The 17839-nt window shown below is 43.0% G+C and overlaps 2 protein-coding genes across 2 annotated transcripts; both read left to right on the forward strand.

Moving 5' to 3' along the window:
- Window positions 1-567: 567 nt before the first annotated feature.
- On the forward strand, window positions 568-8471 carry pnisr (PNN-interacting serine/arginine-rich protein). Its single transcript, XM_083990460.1, has 12 exons — window positions 568-674; window positions 1229-1339; window positions 1504-1725; window positions 2914-3149; window positions 3541-3706; window positions 4153-4343; window positions 4550-4690; window positions 4792-4891; window positions 5490-5543; window positions 5976-6170; window positions 6462-7578; window positions 8128-8471. The coding sequence occupies exons 2-12, from the start codon at window positions 1252-1254 to the stop codon at window positions 8159-8161; spliced, it is 2544 nt and encodes an 847-aa protein (XP_083846586.1). The 5' UTR covers window positions 568-674; window positions 1229-1251; the 3' UTR covers window positions 8162-8471.
- Window positions 8472-9484: 1013 nt separating this feature from the next.
- On the forward strand, window positions 9485-17276 carry coq3 (coenzyme Q3 methyltransferase). Its single transcript, XM_083990467.1, has 6 exons — window positions 9485-9749; window positions 10750-10890; window positions 12473-12572; window positions 14582-14839; window positions 15682-15841; window positions 16616-17276. The coding sequence occupies exons 1-6, from the start codon at window positions 9556-9558 to the stop codon at window positions 16804-16806; spliced, it is 1044 nt and encodes a 347-aa protein (XP_083846593.1). The 5' UTR covers window positions 9485-9555; the 3' UTR covers window positions 16807-17276.
- Window positions 17277-17839: the final 563 nt, after the last annotated feature.

Raw genomic sequence — 17839 nt, forward strand, 5'->3', positions numbered from 1 at the left:
GCTGCCTTTACGTGCTGCTCGTAACCTCCAACATTTTAATGAAGAAGTAAAGGGAAAGTAAAGCTTACTGAATCCGCCTACCCATAATTTTGCCACTTAATTAACCCAATACAATTAAACTTAGTAAAACGTAGTAAAGTAGCTATAACATCTGTAATAGTGTCTAGCTGTGGGCTGTGAGACCTTTTCAGTGGACAGTTGTACTAGTATATAGTTATTTTTTAGTTACTATCACATTAAATGTACTCATTATCTCCTTACTGCTTATAACATGATTATTACACTGCATTATAATAATTACGCCTTTATTTTCTTCCTGATTCATTAAAAAAATAATGAATCGACAAATTTCTTTAGCTGGCGTGATATGTTAAGAGGTGAAATCTCCCACAGTGTATGTTTTCACGCGACATACTGTTTAATAGACCTACTTTTGATTAAATTTACTAAAATAATAAAAACGGTCCCAAAAAATGTCCCTCCTCCTCCTCGCCAGGACAGAAGCAGCCAGCCGCCTATCTGTTGAAAAAAAAAAAGCAAGTTGCCTAATTTCCGGCAGCCTCTGAAGGCAACAGTGGCACCTCGGTTCACACTTCCTTCGAGAAGCGCCGCTGACTGCTGCAGCCATTTTGATTTGAAGCCGCTGCGCTGGAGAGCGAAACTGTCTGGAAAAGGTGGGGAATATGTTTCTGAAAGCATCGGGTTGATATCAGTTTCCCCTCAAACTTTCCCAATTGAACAGAAGGTCATTGAAGCGTCGAGGCATTTTCGGTCACCCGGTAAAAAAAAAAAAAAATAGGGGAAAAAATGCTGCTGTTCTCTGTTAGCATTCATTTGATCTCATAGCTAACGTTAGCAGCTCACTCACGTTAGCTTCCATTGCTCACAGACGTATGAGCAGAGGTTAAGAGGTTCGGGTTTCACCGGCCCTAAATTTAATGCAGTATGATTCATCAGTAAGACTACAGGATATCACGTTGCATAACTTTTTTTTGTGCCTCCACCATTGACGGTAAATGGCTGGTAGCGAACTGGACTGACTAACACACAGCTAGCCGGTCAGCCTGAGGCGGCGTTAGCATTTTTTTTTATTTGAAGCAGCTATCAACGCTCACTTTATCCATCTATCACACGAGACCTAGGAATGCTGTTACAGCACAAAAACTGCAGCGGAAAGTGTTACTGAGGGTGATCGCTGAGTATTTATAGCTGGTGTGGTACATTTCAGGTGTGAACCGAGAGAGGAGAGAGATGTGGGATCAGGGAGGACAGCCCTGGCCGCAGTGGCCTCTGAGCCAGCAGCAGTGGATGCAGTCTTTCCAGCACCAGCAAGATCCAGGTCAGTGAACAATAATAATAATAATGCACACGCAACTCCACCAATGCAATCTTTCTGGGGGAAAAAAACACATCTTCTTACAAAAATGGGCTTTTGATAAATTAGATCTTCACTATGCATGCTAATCTGATCTCTGCATTTACTCTGTGGCTTTCATTGTGCAGGTCAAGTGGACTGGGCTGCTCTGGCACAGGCATGGATAGCCCAAAAGGAGTCAACGGGAACAGAGCAGCAGCCGCAGCAGCAGCAGCAGCAGCAGCAGCCGCCACCCCAGCCGCCCCCCATCCAGCCCAATGGCCAGGATATACCAGGCCTTGAACCGGTCGGACAAAGCAACCATGGTGCCTTCCAGGGCGACCCAGCCTTTGGCAGAATGTGGCAGCCAGGTATGCAGCTATCCACACAAGCTGATGGATGATATTACTGTTTTTGACCTAATTTATGCTCCTCTCTCATCCTTCTGATATTAGAAAATTGAACACCCACAGCAGCATTTTTTCCCCCTTTAACATTAGCACTTATTTCCAGAATGGATTTGATAATTACTTAGATAAAAAAAATAATTAAATGTTTGCTAGAATTTATTCATGCAATTTCTTGTACTCTCAACAAGTGAGCAGCACTGTTGCATTAAGTGCACAATACGTGCATATCGACCGAGGATTTATATTCCTTGGCAAATGTGGAATAATTAAAATATGGTACATTAATAATTTTAGTCAAAAAAAAAATGCAGTGCTCACTAGGGTATCCAGTTTATGCATATGTAATAAATATTAAATACAGCTGCACATGAGATAACAGTAAAATAAGACCCCCTTTAGTACAGACATCTATTTTAATGATCACATTCAGCACAGACTGGACAGAAACTGGAGGTCTGCTGAATAATTCATCTGCACTGTTTGTGCTGATAACACATTAGCCTGATATCAGCAGGCAGGCAGCTAGCTGGCTTGTGTTAACTGTCCGTCAGGGACCGATTAAAGGAGAATCCAGCCACCGATCATTTCACTTTGACAGCTTCACACATCTTATATTCACGCATGATATCCCTCCAACAACAACAAAAAAACTGAGAGCTTAGATCAGTGGGTAGAGTTTCCTATCGGTGTGTCCTGTACATGCAGTTACTGATTTTCATACAACATGTCAGCTAGCTATCTGGTATCATAACAAATATGTAAACTATTGCTCGTTCACATAGACTGTAACTATTCACGTCACATTTTATCCTACTGGTGTGACTCAAGGTGAGTAGTATAGGCAGCTATCAAGAATACTCCCAACTTGAGATAACTCAATTCTGAAAATGAGAAAGTAGACTTATTTTGTAACTCCAACCATGGCACACATAATATTTATTAAAGTGAATGAGTAAAAGTCCAAATTTAAAGCTTGGTTTGTAAGAATCAATATTGGATGGTTTAAAGAAAAACACAGTTTGTTTTTTACATACTTTTGAGTGTATGAGTTAAAATTTCATATGAAAGAAATTCCATTTGTCATGAAACAAACATATTCAGATTGTGTTGGATTTTTCCATGCATGAATCTTTTGCCCATCCTCAACAGAATGGGGAATGCACGGACAGCCCCCTCCTCCTCCGCCCCCTGAGCAGGCCTGGATCCCGCCAGGGTCCGGACCAATGGATGTGGTGAACCCCAGCGAGGACAGCAACAGCCAGGACAGCGTGGAGTTCAACTCTGAGGCCCACCATGGGGTTTACCCCCAGAACAGCCATGGGTATGGGGCACAGCCCGACAGCTACGCCATGGCCCCCATGGCCATGAACCAGTTTGATTATCAGGTATGCAGATGCTACGATAGAAACTGTTGAAGCGTTTGGGTTTTAGTGTGACAACCAAGTAACACAAGAGGGAGCAATCCATAGAAACTGTGCCGGGTCCCAGGCAGCATCTAGGTGTTTCAGTCATTGCTTTCTTGATGCGGTGCAGAGGAAAGTGTTGGCTTGTTGAGGATCCAGCATGGTTTGTTTTTATTTTATTAGCTGATTTTGCTCTCTTTAAAGCAAGCAGACTTTCTAGTGCAGTTAGGAGTGGTGGAGGAATGCCAGCTTAAATAATCTGCAGAGAGGCAACAACAGACCCACACTTGGTGAATACCACTTAGTGGTAGCAACAGGACCTTCGGTGCTTTAAACAACCCTTTAACTTTGAGTTTGTGCTGTCTCTCCACAGCACGGAGCAGCTTCATCCTTTGGACCCAATTCTGCGGGCTTCCACTCCCCGTACTGGCAGGGTCCTCCTCAGAACAGACGAGACTCCAGACCCCCAGCATTCAGGGACCGGCCCAGATCCCCCCCCATCCAGCTCCCTGTCAAACAGGAGGCCCCAGCACCGCTAGGTGAGTGTATTCTCAGTCAGCATGCAGCATTCATATTGTGATTATCATTTGTACCATATTAATTGTGTTATCATCCCTTTAATGTTTGCAATGTTATACTTAGCTTAGCATAAACTGCTATGAAATCACCAGATGTCTTTGAGATTTCAGAAGTGAAGTGAAACTTAACCTTGCTTCCTTTTTTCTTTTTGTCATGAGGAAGAAAACTGTTATCAGTTTAACTTTTGGGAAATGTAGTTGTTAGTTGCAGCTCTATATAATCTACAGTACACTATTGCTGTGAAAATTGAACTCATAAAACTAGCTCAGCAGTTTAGCTCAGAAAGCTGCAGTGCAGTGTATAAAGAGAAGGAACATGGGTAATGTAGAAAGGGTTCAGGATTAGTGCAGCTGGAAAATGTGACAAAACCTGGATGAGCCCTTTTGACCTCAAATTTCACCCTCAGATGCTGTAAAAAGACGAACACTACCTGCTTGGATCCGCGAGGGCCTTGAAAAGATGGACAGAGAGAAGCAGAAGAAGCTGGAGCGAGAACGAATGGAGAAGGAGCGTGCAGAAATGGCAAAGGATGATGGCAAAGAGCACGAGGCAGACAAGGAGGGTGATGGGCCACGCATACCCCGCAAGAGCAAATTTGTAAGCAGCTCATTTCTGGCCTTGACTCCTTTTTGTTTAGTTTGCACTTTGTCTTTCATGTTAGTGGTGAAAAGACTTTGAGCGTCATGAACTCTTTTCTCTGACGCATGTATCATCAGAACTGTAGCAATGGTTGCCTTTTACGAACAAAGCAGGCTTTGCTGTGATGTGCATTAAAACTCAGTCTCTGCCTCTGTCCGGATCAGGACAGTGATGATGAAGGGAATGATGACAACGATGATGAAGAAAAGCCTTCCGTGAAGAAGGAGTTTTCTGCCCGCAGCCCTTCTCCCCCGGCAGAAGACAGTGAACCTGAAATGACTGAGGAGGAAAAGGAATTTCAATTGGTAAGTTTATTTTTGCCATTACATTGTTATTGTTGATACAACTATTATTGGAAAAAGATTTATTGACACTAATGAATTGTCTTTGTGCTTTTTGTTTGAAGATGATCATCACTAAAACGCTCCTGACAGAGATTCTTCTTGAGGTGACAAACGAAGAGATCGTGCACGTGGCCAAAGAGACTCACCGGAAAGCCACTCGAGGTCTGCCTTTGACTTTTCCAGTTTACACATCATCTTGTCTTCAGGACATTATGTTTAAATCAGAGGACAATCTATTAATGTGCCCAATCATCTCTTTGAACTAGACTCACATATGCCCTGTAAATGAGGCTGATTAAAATGCAAACATGGGAATATATCAGATAATGCATTTTTCAACCATTCTCTGCTAATGCATCAGAAGGAGAGCAGAGATTTGAAAACCTCTTCATCTTGGTGTTGAAGGTCCTGCTGAAAGACTGTTTGATGGCTGAATAATGTCTCAGCACCAGCACCCACTTAAAGATACAAGAGACTTCCTCTATTGAAGTGACTGTGCATTAGTACAGATTGGTTCTTTCCCTCCAGTCCAACTGTTTGACGTGGATTGTGTGACAAAAGTTTGTTTGTTAACCCTCTCTCTTTTCTCCATTTTTTTTCTTTTTTTTTTTATCTTTTGTTTGTTTCTTCTTTTTACCAACGGCAGCTCCTTTGAATAGTGCTTTATCTGTGACCCCCCTTCTCTAGCGACTCTCTTGCCTTTGAGAAAATGGCAGTATGTGTTTTAACATGTTGTTCCTGTTGTTGATGTGAATCAAAGCTCCTGCAAAACAGCTGGCACAGTCAAGTGCACTGGCTTCTCTGACTGGTCTCAGTGAGTATCCCCTTTTCTGTCACTGGGGGGGGGAGGGAGGGAAAATAATGAGTTTTGAATTCGTGGCGCGGTGTTTGTAGGAACATGAGAAAAGCAACGCCCCAAATACGCTTCCTAATTTTTTATGATTGATATAAAGGCAAAGGTGGCATCCTGCTGATCTGGGTTTAGTTTTGTACTTGGATGTTAGAAGCATGCACTGAAATACAAAGTATTTATTTATAGAATATTATTCCTTCAGGATTCTGTGTGTTAGTTTGTATTGGGGTATTATTAGAAATAAAAATTAATTGTAAAGGATTAAAGTGGCTTTCATTGGGTTTGGTGGGACCTTGGGTTGGGATTGAGGGGTTTCAGAAGTTGAAACCTGATTGTGAGAATGGATCTTGGGCCTTTCCAACACTCAACAACCCGGGGGCTCTGTTATGGCAGGCGGGCTTGGTGACTATGGTTCAGATGAGAGTGAGGATGAGGATGATCGCAGCGTGCGAGGGTCCGAGTCCTCCGACACAGACGAGGAGGAGTTGCGCCATCGCATCCGGGAGAAGCAGGACGCCTTCCGCCGGAAAGAACGGGAAATGCAGCAGCTGCAAGAAAAACAGGCACAGGAGGCTCTGCTTGCCCGTGGTAAGACGTCTGCATCTTTACTCATTCAGACTAAGATCATGTTACATGCATTTATTCTGTTGTTTCATAATGTTGAATGTTGTGAAAAAAGCAGGTGAACTCGAATGAAACTATTCCTCCAACTTTTTTTCTAGCTTTTTGTGCATTTTCACCTTTCATGTAGGTAATTTACTTGTTCTGTTTGCATTGAAGTTCTTATGATAATGTAAGAACAGGATGATGTTGAGACTAGTCTGACATCATCTGATATTTTGTGGATTATAATTTTATCTTTGTTTTTTATGTCCACAGAAGAGATGGTGAAGGAGAGGTTGATCAGAGAAAAGGGGGAATATGATGAGGGCCAGGCAGAGAATCTTCACAAACAGGAAGTAAAAGAGAGGGAGGCGGAGCCCGTGGTAGAGAGGCGTAGGTCCCGCAGTGAAAAGGAGGGTAGTGAAGCCAAGCACTCTGGCAGAGGGAAGGAGCGATCAGGGCGAGGTGGCAGCGATTCCCCGGCCAACGGTCACAGCAGCAGCTCCCTCTCCACCTCCAGCCACAGCAGCAGTCGCTCTTCGTCCTCGTCCTCCTCGTCAGCGTCTTCCCGCAGCTCCTCTCGATCCTCTTCCCCACGAAGGAAGAGGAGGCGTAGTCGCTCTTCGTCCCACAAGGCTCGCCGCCGCAGCCGCAGCCACAGCTCCCATAGACACCGTAGTGAGAAAGGCAGGGAAAGGAGGAGGAGCAGCGCCGAGAGGTCAGGGCGCCACAAGAAAGACCGCAGCGACTCCAGGGAACGCCGGAGCCGGAGGAGTAGGTCACGATCCAGAGAGAGAGACAGAGGCAGAGCCAGGGCCAGAGACAGTCGCAGTCGCAGCAGAGAGAGGGAGAAGGAGAAGGAAAGGGAGAAGGAGAGGAAGAGGAGCAGAGAGCGCAGGGACAGCAGTCACAGCCGCAGCAGCAAACACAAGCAGAAGGCCTCCAGCAAAGACAGGGACAGGAGGAGAGACAGGAGTCGCAGCCACGAGAAGGATAAGAAAAAGAAAGATAAAGACAAGGATAAGGATAAGGAGAGAGAGTCTGACAAAAAGAAAGAAAAACCAAAAGCCAAAGACAAGGAGAAGGAGAAGGAGAAGGGAAGCTCCATAGTCACAGAGGAGAACGGCAAATCGAAGAAAAGGAAAGAGAGCGACTCATGCACAGACTCTCAGAGTGACAAGCACTCTCGGCACGATAGCAAGGCCAGCAAGAAGGGCTCCGCCAAAGCTAGCAAGAGGCACTCTGACTCTGACTCTAGTAGATCCCCGACCCCTGAGGTTAGCAAGGAAAAGAAATCTAAGAAATCAAAACGTAGTCGCTCAAGGTCGACGGAAAAATCTCACAAGTCTGGTAAGAAGGCAAGCCGCAAACACAAGTCTAAGTCACGATCAAGGTAGTATTCGTTTTTATTTCTCTCCCTTTTTCTTATCATATGTTCTCATTGTATGTCTCATTGTGATTTCTCTGGATTCCTTTTAATCAGTATATGTTCAATGAAAGAAAACTAAACTGTGCCTTTAATATGTTGAGGAAAGTGTCCATTGCAGCTGACTGCACTGCACGTCTGCTTTACTGTAAAGTCAATGCAATAGAGTTTTAGTAGACAGCGAAGGTTTTTATCTGTCATATGCAAATTTGCCACTGAAGAATTTCTAACCAGTTTCCTTAATAGTCTCTACGTTGCCCTCTGTTGCCTTAGTAGTGTTAAGCACCTTGATTAGATGTGAAATTGTCTCCCGCTCAAAATAGAGAGGGGGATTTTAAATGAGGATCTTGTAATGAATGTCCAAGAGTGAACCAGTGAAGATTATGTACAGTGTTTTCATGCTCTTTGGCAGTATGTCTGGTGGGAGGGGTGTTTGTGCATGTTTGTATTTTGTAGTCTGCGTGGGTGAGTGTATTTTAAAGCAATATTAATTTGGTGTCCACACGTCTCTTACAGGTCAGCGTCCCCCTCCCGTCGTAGCAGACGCTGAGGAGCACAGTTAACCTCCTGATCTGTGCACTTTACCATTTTAAATTCCATGAGTTGAACAGGCTTGTCTCATTATAGAGGCAGTTGTGTAGGTGAACCCCCCTCATACATTTCTCTCATCTTTGTAAATATGTTGTTATTTTTAAAGTGTGAATGAAGAACAAGACATTTTGAATGGTAGGAGTTTTCACTTGTATTATTATGCAAAAAAAACTTAATAAGACATGGTGGACACTAAAAACTCAAGTTGTATCATTTTAAACCGTAACAGGATTAACTTTTCTTCCCAAATATTATTGTAAAATGTCCAATAAAACAGTTTGTTCCTTATTTTTGCCTCAGTGTGACTGATTTTTCTTAGGCCACAAAAAAACGTAACATTTTCATATCAGGATTCATAATATTACATTTGTATAATGTTTCATATTTGTAGTTGGGGAGTAGATGATTCATAACAGAACAAGCAACATGTATGAAAATGGCATCTTATATCATCAATTATCAATGAATTAATGTTTTGTAGGTGTATTTACTGGGAGTAGTTACGTCTTGCCTTTTAAGCTGTTTAAACTGAAACAATGTAGTAGTTAATCACTTTGCATGTATGAGTCATCATGATCATACAAAACTGATAAAGGACACGTGACCACGAAAGCAAGATGTTTCAGTAACCTGTTAATTTAATTTAATTTAATTTAATTCCTTTATTTGGTTAAGAGGGACAGTGTACATCAATGAACATTTTAAAAGGATAAAATGTAAATGCACCCAATTATAGCCAGAAGGCTAATTTCCGTTGGCAGTCCCCCTGCCTGATGGAGCATGGCAATAAAACATAAAACAAAGGTATATAAAAAGTTACATTAAGATACATTAAGACAGATAACACAGATCGCTACACAACAATACACCTTAACCCCCACCCCTCCCACCCACATGCACGTACACACCTATAACACATTACACTTTCAAATATACATTGACAGGTAACAGTACCACAGTGTCAGTACTCAGTACCACAATATCAGTACACAGTTGCACAGTATTGCAACTGTCAGCCATTGGTTAGATAAACCAATGGCTGGTGAAGCGGCAACAGGTATAAAAAATGATGTTATAGTCAGGTATAAAAAAAGATGTTATAGTGTACTAATACAACCGTAAGGTAAAAAGAAAAATAATTTGTCATTGATTAGTATTACACAATAAAATAGCAGTATTTTAGTCGCATGCATTTAGTTCCTATGTGAAAACCCGAGAGTGTCGTCAGGTAGGAACTGAAATGTCTTTCGTTTCTACCCGAGCAGAAAAGGTTGGGACACACAGGGTGCCACTGGTGTTGTACGTCGGGTAGTAAACCAAATTCACAGTGTTAAAAAAAACAACGACCGTGACATGTATTCCAACAAGTTCAGCCGCCTCATGTTGGGTCTGTACGGCCGGACAGGGAGCGCTGTGAGCCGGGCGGTGCAGAGCGGCGCGGCCCGGAGCGGGGTGAGCTGGACGGCGGTGTGTAAACAGCGGTCACTGAGTCTACGGAGCAGCGGCTGTCCGGGGCTGCAGCATCAAGCCGTGTCCTGTCAGTACAGGTAGTATTACAGCAGCACCACTCTGTTTACGGTACTACTTCACCGTGGTGAACATAAAGAGTAGAGACAGTCGAAGCTAATTTCTGCTTGCTCACAAAGGCAAAAAAGTTGCCAAGCAAGTGATAGAAGAACTGCATGAACATTTTAGCCTTTAGCTGCAGTTTTGCATGTTTCTAGATATTGAGAAGTACATTCAGTTTTAGAAATTTTATTCACTGATGTGCCCCCATTGCAATACCCATAAACCTCTCAGAGGCCAACGCATAAAAGGCTTAGGTAGAAAAAAGGACATAAATAAATATAGATTTCACAAGGACCAATAATTAGCACACTGCCATCCACATGGTACAGATACAAAATAATGTAAAAACTATCTGTCTACCCCCTCCAACTGGTCTGATGAAAATCTGTTCAGTACTTTTTGAGTAACAATCCTGCTGGAAAATGAACAGACATGACTAAAATAATAATCTTTTAATGTGATAATGAATTAATTAATTATCATAAATTGATTGTGATAATTGCAGCAGGAAGTAGCTGCTGTCACAAATTTTTTCACTTCCACAGTTTTTGAAAAAAAGAGACTTGAAGGTTAAGACCTGAGACATGCTTGTGACTTAGGCTACCTATGTGTAACTTACTCCCAGACCTGCCAACAACCAGTTGTGAATCTCATTGCTTGGTCACGAACTGAAAGGTTTAAGCTTGGCGGTAAACATTAGTCTCTCTTGATCTTACTGTCATTTTTTTGTATAAGTAACTCCTTACTTGAATAGAAGTTACCACATAGTCCCACAACCTAAGTTGACCACTTAAAATTTTTAGTCTGAACAAAATTGCAATACATTTATTTTTTACATGTTCCATAAGAAGCTAGCATTAACTAATCGAACATTTCAGCACCAACTCTTTTTTTCCCCAGCACAATATTTACAGTGACAATGAAATTATTATTATTGAGTTGTGTTTATTTGTTTGTTTTCTCTATTTTTTTAATTAGTAGTACACGCTCAGCCTCCCAAACTACAGTGGACCCTGATGAGTTGAGGAGGTTCCAGTCACTGGCCGGCAAGTGGTGGGACGAAGAGGGAGAATTTGCAGCTCTCCATGCCATGAATGACCTGAGGGTGCCCTTTATACGGTGTGTGACATGTACAAAACATATGTTACAAAATGTATCATATGCAAAGATGCTGTGCTTAAGGCACTGTCAACACAGGTGATTGATTGGCAGAGACATTTGTGTCAAAATATAACCTGAAGTAGATGCGGCCGTGTGGTGTTTGAGGGCAGAGAACACATCAGACAAAAACACTGAAGCAACAGAAATGTAACGCGACAGGATTCCCTCACACATCGGCACATTTCCAGCCACCCCGGCTCTACATATGGGAATGTTTTGGGGGGCTGGATGTGGATGTTTTGATTGATAAGATCTGCTGTTGGGGCCACGCATGATAATCATTACATTACCCATCCAGCCAAGAGCCCATTGGTGGTATCCCCTTCCCCCTCCGTGGTCCTGTTGGTGGTGATGATGATGGGTGTTTATGCTGACAGCGTGACAGATCCAGTGCCAGTGTATATGTGAGTGTGGCTGATTTTCCTGATCCGGCTGTGGCCTCGGGGCGTGTCTAAATGAGGAGCAGCAGCACCACTGCTACTGTTGCTGCTCCACCTTTACACCATGACCATGACAATCTCGCTGTGATGCAGTTGATGCTGCCGTGCCGTGCTCCTCCCTTTGTTTTTAATGGTTCACTGAGATCTGTTGAAATGTGCTCTTCTGTTCATTGATACTGAAAATATTTTACAGGGTCTGATTTTTCCAAACGCGTCTTTCCGTTGATGCTCATAGACACAAACATCTTCATGTAACTGTAGCCTACAGTTGCTTTGACTCAACTGTCACAACAGAGTTTGAATTTTAATCATTGCTACGTTAGAAAAATGGCATTTTAGGCAGAAATAAGAGATTTGCTCATTAAAAATTAGCAATATTACTTCAAATGAAAATGAATGACATGTAGAAAACACATCTTTACAACTACAGTAAAGTAAGTAGAAGTCTTTTTTAACATTATCAATGCAGTCCATCATGCTAATAAGGGTCCAAGCGTGTCATTCCTCTCAGACTGCGGCTGAGTAGCTGTTGTCGGTGTCGCTGTGTGTTGTTGTGATGTGAGGAACTTGTTAGGTGGATGTCTTCAAACATCTAATCTCCACTCCTGCACCGTTTGCACGGCTGCTCTGCTCCTGTAGCGCAGCAGAGCTTTAATGAGGATGATGCATACCCCGATCCCCCGGCCTGTTCTGCATGTTTCATGCCTGAGGCAGACAGCCGTTAGACAGCGTGTGAGGGGCTGAAGGAGGGAACTCGGCGGCAAGGTGGGGTTTGAATTCATAGCCAGAGGAGAATTTACGCTTGTCAGCTGGCTGGCACGGTAGCTCACGGCCAAATGGGGGGTAGTTGTGACAGAGGTGCAAGCAAAATGTAGGGTCTCCAGCCTCCCATGCTCCACCGTGGAGCTAAGCAGCGTTATGTAGCCTGTAGATGTATAAAAATACAAGCATTTTCCCTCAGTCCCTGTCACTTCAGATTAGACTATCTGTGACTGGAGCATGATGGCTGTCTGTTGGATGGCAGCAGGAAGACTTGAGGACTGTGAGGTGTTTTAATGTGAACCGTGTGAACTGATTGACCCGCTCTCTTACCTGTGCAGGGATAATCTGCTGAACGTGCACAGAGCGCGTCATCCTGGGAAACCGCTGGCAGGACTCAGAATACTGGATGTCGGCTGTGGAGGAGGTCTGCTCACAGAGGTAACATTTGTGTGTGTGTGTGTGTGTGTGTGTTTTGTGACAAAGACACAGACTCAGTAAGAACAACAAAGACATGTCGACAAAAATATCTTCTCCCCCCCCTACTCCTACACATATTCTGTCTAGTCGCAGTTGTTTCAATTCCCTCCTTTCATGTCACAGCAGTCGGAGCAGTATAAGACTCTGCTTTCAGTGCCAGTCCATTCTCATACCAGTGGCCCCCCAAAAAAAACATTTAAACGTCAGCCCAGTTCCTGTTCCTCTGTGATTTGACTGGTCGCAGTGTGGTGGACGGGACAGTCGGTCGTTTACAGTTGTTTATCCGTTTGTTATTGTCAATAGTCTGGCAGTGAGGACACGGCTCCTCCTGTCTCCGCCTTCAACTTGAGCTGAGGACATACCAGCTGTGTTGTGTGATTTGGGGAGACAAAATCAGGTCCTGTATTTACATGGCTCTGTCACCCAGACTGTCACTTTCAGACACCCCCCCCCCCACCCCCCAAAAAAGTGTCTGTTGGGATTTAAACCATGGTTTTGTCTCTGGGTGTCTTGTCGCTACTATAAGTCGTCCCATCAGAAGGGATCAGCTGTGGGAGGATGGAGATCGGCCCCTAGGCAACCAAATGCTGCTCTCATCACAGGCGCATGTGTTTTCACAAAGTGTCCAGAAGAGGGCGCTGTAGTTCACATCCATCCACTAAGCATGTTTCACGTGTCTGTAATACTGTTAATTGTATAATGGTGCATTAGCTTTTTTAAATTAATTTAGCTGTGTGGGAGAAAACTACTGCACTGTACTGTACTGATCCTCCACTAACTGTGACGTTTGATTATTTTTGTTTTGAATGGTGTCTGTATTATGTTGATTAGAGGGTCACAAAGTAAATTAATTAACTAAATGATGCTTCAGTAACTATTACTGTAGATATCACAGCAAATCCACATTGCTGTTTTCGTTGTATACCAAGGATTTAGACCAACCCCACATTTAAGATCACTTAAGTATGGTGACAATATGGATCCATAAAAGATGATGCTGTTGGTCAAGAGATTGCACATCGTGTCATTTTTCTGCAGCAATGGCGTAAGTCTTGTGCAGGGAAAATCAAAAAGCTCTTGTTATCTAGTGACACACCACACACTATCGGTGAAGCAGAACATTTAACACACTCTGGATCTCTGCTACTTTGAAATATGTGGCAGCTCTGCTTAACTGAACTCAACTTCACAGAAAATGCTGATTTGATATTGTAAGAAAGGCACACCTGAGGAAGTTAAATGATTTTGTAATGAAAATGTGTATGTGGGTATCTGATGGGAAGCATTTTATATTTATTTCATGTGAAATGGGATTCTGAATATTAGGAATTAATCTCAATTGCAGTCAACGGTGAATACATCTGTCTGAATAATGGAAAAGCCACAAATGCAACCTAAGGAGGAAAATGAATAATATAACAAGAGCAAAGCTTTTCCAGATTGTAAGAGAGCTCCCTCTGCAGCCGCACTGTGAACTGTTCCCCTCTGAGATGTACTACAGACATGCTGGAGACACCGTGAATAGAATAGAATAGACTAGGTACTTTATTGTCATTCAAGTACAGTGTGCATAGAACGAAATGTTGTCTCACTGACTCTTGACACACACAAAACAATGTGTATATATATATATATAGAGAGAGATAAATAAATTAAAAACAAGACAAGTGAGGTCGGTCAGTCAAATAAAGTGCTCTGTGTGCATATGAAAGTGTCTCATGTGCATGTGTGCAAAAAAAACAAAACTATTATGATGCAGCTCTGTTTGGCAAAATATGATTAAGATGCTGAATGCACACCTATGAGTTATTTTTTCTCTATATTGTTTTGTTGTGGTGTTTGACCTCCATTGTTTTTAACAGTGTGGTGAAGCCAAAGACAATTTCCCAAAATGTGAACAATAAAGTTTCTAATTAACTTGGTGTTAAAGTGATTTTCAACAGCACAATCTCGTCTATGTCCTCTCCCAGCCCCTGGGTCGCCTGGGTGCTGATGTGATGGGTATCGATCCAGTAGAGGACAGCATCTGCACGGCCCAGCTGCACGCATCCTACGACCCAGACCTCCGCGACGGGGTCTCCTACCGCGCCTGCACCTTAGAGGAGCTCTCGGCAGAAGGCGAGGAAGAGCACGGAGCAGGACATTTTGACGCTGTTGTGGCATCAGAGGTGGTGGAACATCTGGCCGACCTGGAAACATTCGCCTTCTGCTGCAGCCATGTGCTGAAGGTGTGTCCCTCGGTGGTGCCGTGTGTTTTTCCTCCCAGCTGTTAGCTCATGTCAGATTCTGCATCAGTACAGTACGTGTCTGTATCTCCGTCTAAGCGTGCGCTAATGTGCATATGGTGATTTTTGTTGTTTGTTGTGTTTGCATCTGTTGTGCATCGCTGGGAATAGGTTCAGCATATGTTTTTTTAAGTGTGTGGTTTGCATTGAACTTTGACTGAAGGCTGGGGTGAAAGCTGTGCATCAATACTGAAGACCAGATGATTATAATCTCATAGGTCAGTAGAGCAGAGTGATGAGAGGGGAAAAGAGCCTAATCTTCGCTTAATGCCTCTGCATTTGGCTTAGGCACGATCAGACTTTCTCTCTCCCCCTGGCCAACATCACTCACTTCTACTCTTTTACTAAAAAAATTGTAAAATGTAGTGTGCTTCAGGGCGTTTACACAGGGATGCTTTCATATGAATTCATGAAACATTTTATATTTTCTAGTAAAAGAACTGCTACCACTCTTTGATTTTCCACTCCTTCCACTCTGTCCCTCTCCTCCTCTTAAAACTGTTAATCATGATTAAGGTTGAACCTTGAAGTTTGGCAGTGTTTCTCTCTGCTGTCTCGTGCATTGGACTCTATCCAGTGAAAGCTTTAAATCCAGTCTAAAAATACCCTTGTGGCTCAGGTAGCAATGCACCTGTAGAAAGTACCTGCAGGGATGTGTTGTTGTCACTGTCAAATCTTGTTTCTGAGGCATTATTCCAGAAAGAAAAACATCAAAGTCACAAAAAAACTACAAATGAAACTTGACTTGACTGTAACTAAAACTCTCCCGTCTTCTCTGTGTGCAGCCAGGCGGCTCCATCTTCATCACTACTATTAATAAAACCAACCTGTCATACGCACTGGGCATTGTTGTAGCCGAGCAGCTGCTGCGTATCGTCCCCAGTGGGACGCACGACTGGGAGAAGTTTGTCAGCCCAGTGGAGCTGGAGCGCCTCCTGGAGTCCAGTAAGTCCCTCTGATTTCCATACAGGGATATGAGCATGCACATGAGAAAACACATTCAATTGTTAATAATCAACAGCATGAAGTGTTAATAATCAACACAAGTGTTCAGACGGAGTAAAAATGACTTGTGTAAACACTGCAACTCTGACTCACTCTAAAATGTGTTTCACTCTCGCCCTCACAAGGGCAGGTTTAAAACGCACCAGTTTCTATTATGTGTGATTAGTTTTAGGAAGATTACAGATGACAAGGGAGCAATAAAAAGCTTTGCTCCACACAATAAAAACTCAGAGCTAGATATAGTCTTTTTTTTTTACTAAAGGTAAAAGTACAAGTCATCTGCACAATTAAAGTGTCACTTTCATTTTTTTTTTAATTAATAAGTGCAAGTGAGGAATTTGATGGTTCATGAGGGGTGAGTTGATGTCCTGTCCCATCTCTAAATTTGAGTTCAATTAAATAAAACTGAATAGTTCTCTTACATAAGAAACATACATTAGTACTAGTCATTTTTACCTTAAGGCCTCTAAATAAAGGAAGTAAATATCAGTCCTCCTTTTACATAACTGAACTTAAATTGAGGCACTTCAGAAGCTGAAATCCAGTGACGTAATCAGCTGCTTTTTTTTCCTTCTTTTTTTTACTACCATATGTCTTGTTGTTACAGTCATTGAAGTCTGATTTATTTTGTTCAAGATCTAGAAAGAGGGAGTTCATCTTTTGTGTTGTTTCATGCCCTCTCTAACTGCTCCAATCGCCTCATCTTCCTATCAGATGGTTTCTCGGTGCAGTCTGTACAAGGAATGCTGTACAACCCCGTATCAGGAGCCTGGAGCTGGACAAACAGCACGGCCATCAACTACGCCCTCCACGCTGTCAAACTGGGAGACGATCCACAGCCAGACCAAGCTGAGGACAGCAGCCCCCACCCACCACAAGACCACACTGCAGCCACACACAGCTGAGCCACAAGAAAAAGTTAAAGAAATGAGGGGAAAAAGACTCTGGTGTGTGGACTCGTAACCTCCCAGAGGCCAGAGGCTGTGATGCAGCATGAGAGGACGTTGTCAGAGGGAAAGGGACAAACAGCCCTGAGATAGAATTAGCCATGTGCTGCAGTTGCTGATCTGCACTCAGAGTAAAATTGCATTACGCCATTGGTTTTCAGTGAGGCTTTGTTTTACTCCCAGCCATCGTTACAAATGGTTTTAGTAGGGTTTGATGAGCTGTGCAGGGCAACTGTACCGCTCCCCCTAATTATGTAATTCAGTAGCTGAGCTGAATTATTACCACACAGCTGTGCAATTTCTAATGTTCTATATCCTGTCCTGTCCTGAACCAGCTTGGGTGTTTTTGATGCAATATGATATGATTTGCCATATCCTCCATAAAAAAATGTCTTGAGTGAAATAAAAGCACAACAGTGGAAAACCCAGATGTGTTTGACCCAGGCTGCCACCGACAACTACGATTTCATGCTGAAATGGGCTGCACAGTGAAAAAAACAAATGGTTTTTAGACACTAAAGCCTGTAGAAGTCATGTCCACACACGAGAGGGGGCAGTCACTTACTCTGAGATTATAATGGGTCTCCTGTGGAAGTATTACATAATGCAAATCATGCCCATGGCAGAGAATAAGTCATGCTTGCAAGATGTTCTTAGAGACCAATAGCCGGCTTGTGAGAGCTGTGTAAAAAAAAATCATATTGTGTTCTCTAATGCTGTGGGTTTTATAGTGGACTCTGAAGGAGGTTTTTGAAGAGGTCAAGAGCTAATTTTTAATTTCACACTGTAGAAATGATGATATCATGTAATACAGATGATGTTAAGCAGTGTATTATTAGGCTACATGTATCATTGGGGAGATGGGTAAACCCTGAAAGCGCGTCACACTTGTCCAGCCACAGCAGTGTCTTCAGCAGACTGCTATTCCCACGTTAGTTCATCTGTCTACAATAACAAACGCTGCTGCTGCTGCTGTGACGCGCGCTCCCGG

Source organism: Trachurus trachurus (assembly GCF_905171665.1).
Source record: "Trachurus trachurus genome assembly, chromosome: 16".
NCBI classification, from domain to species: Eukaryota; Metazoa; Chordata; class Actinopteri; order Carangiformes; family Carangidae; genus Trachurus; species Trachurus trachurus.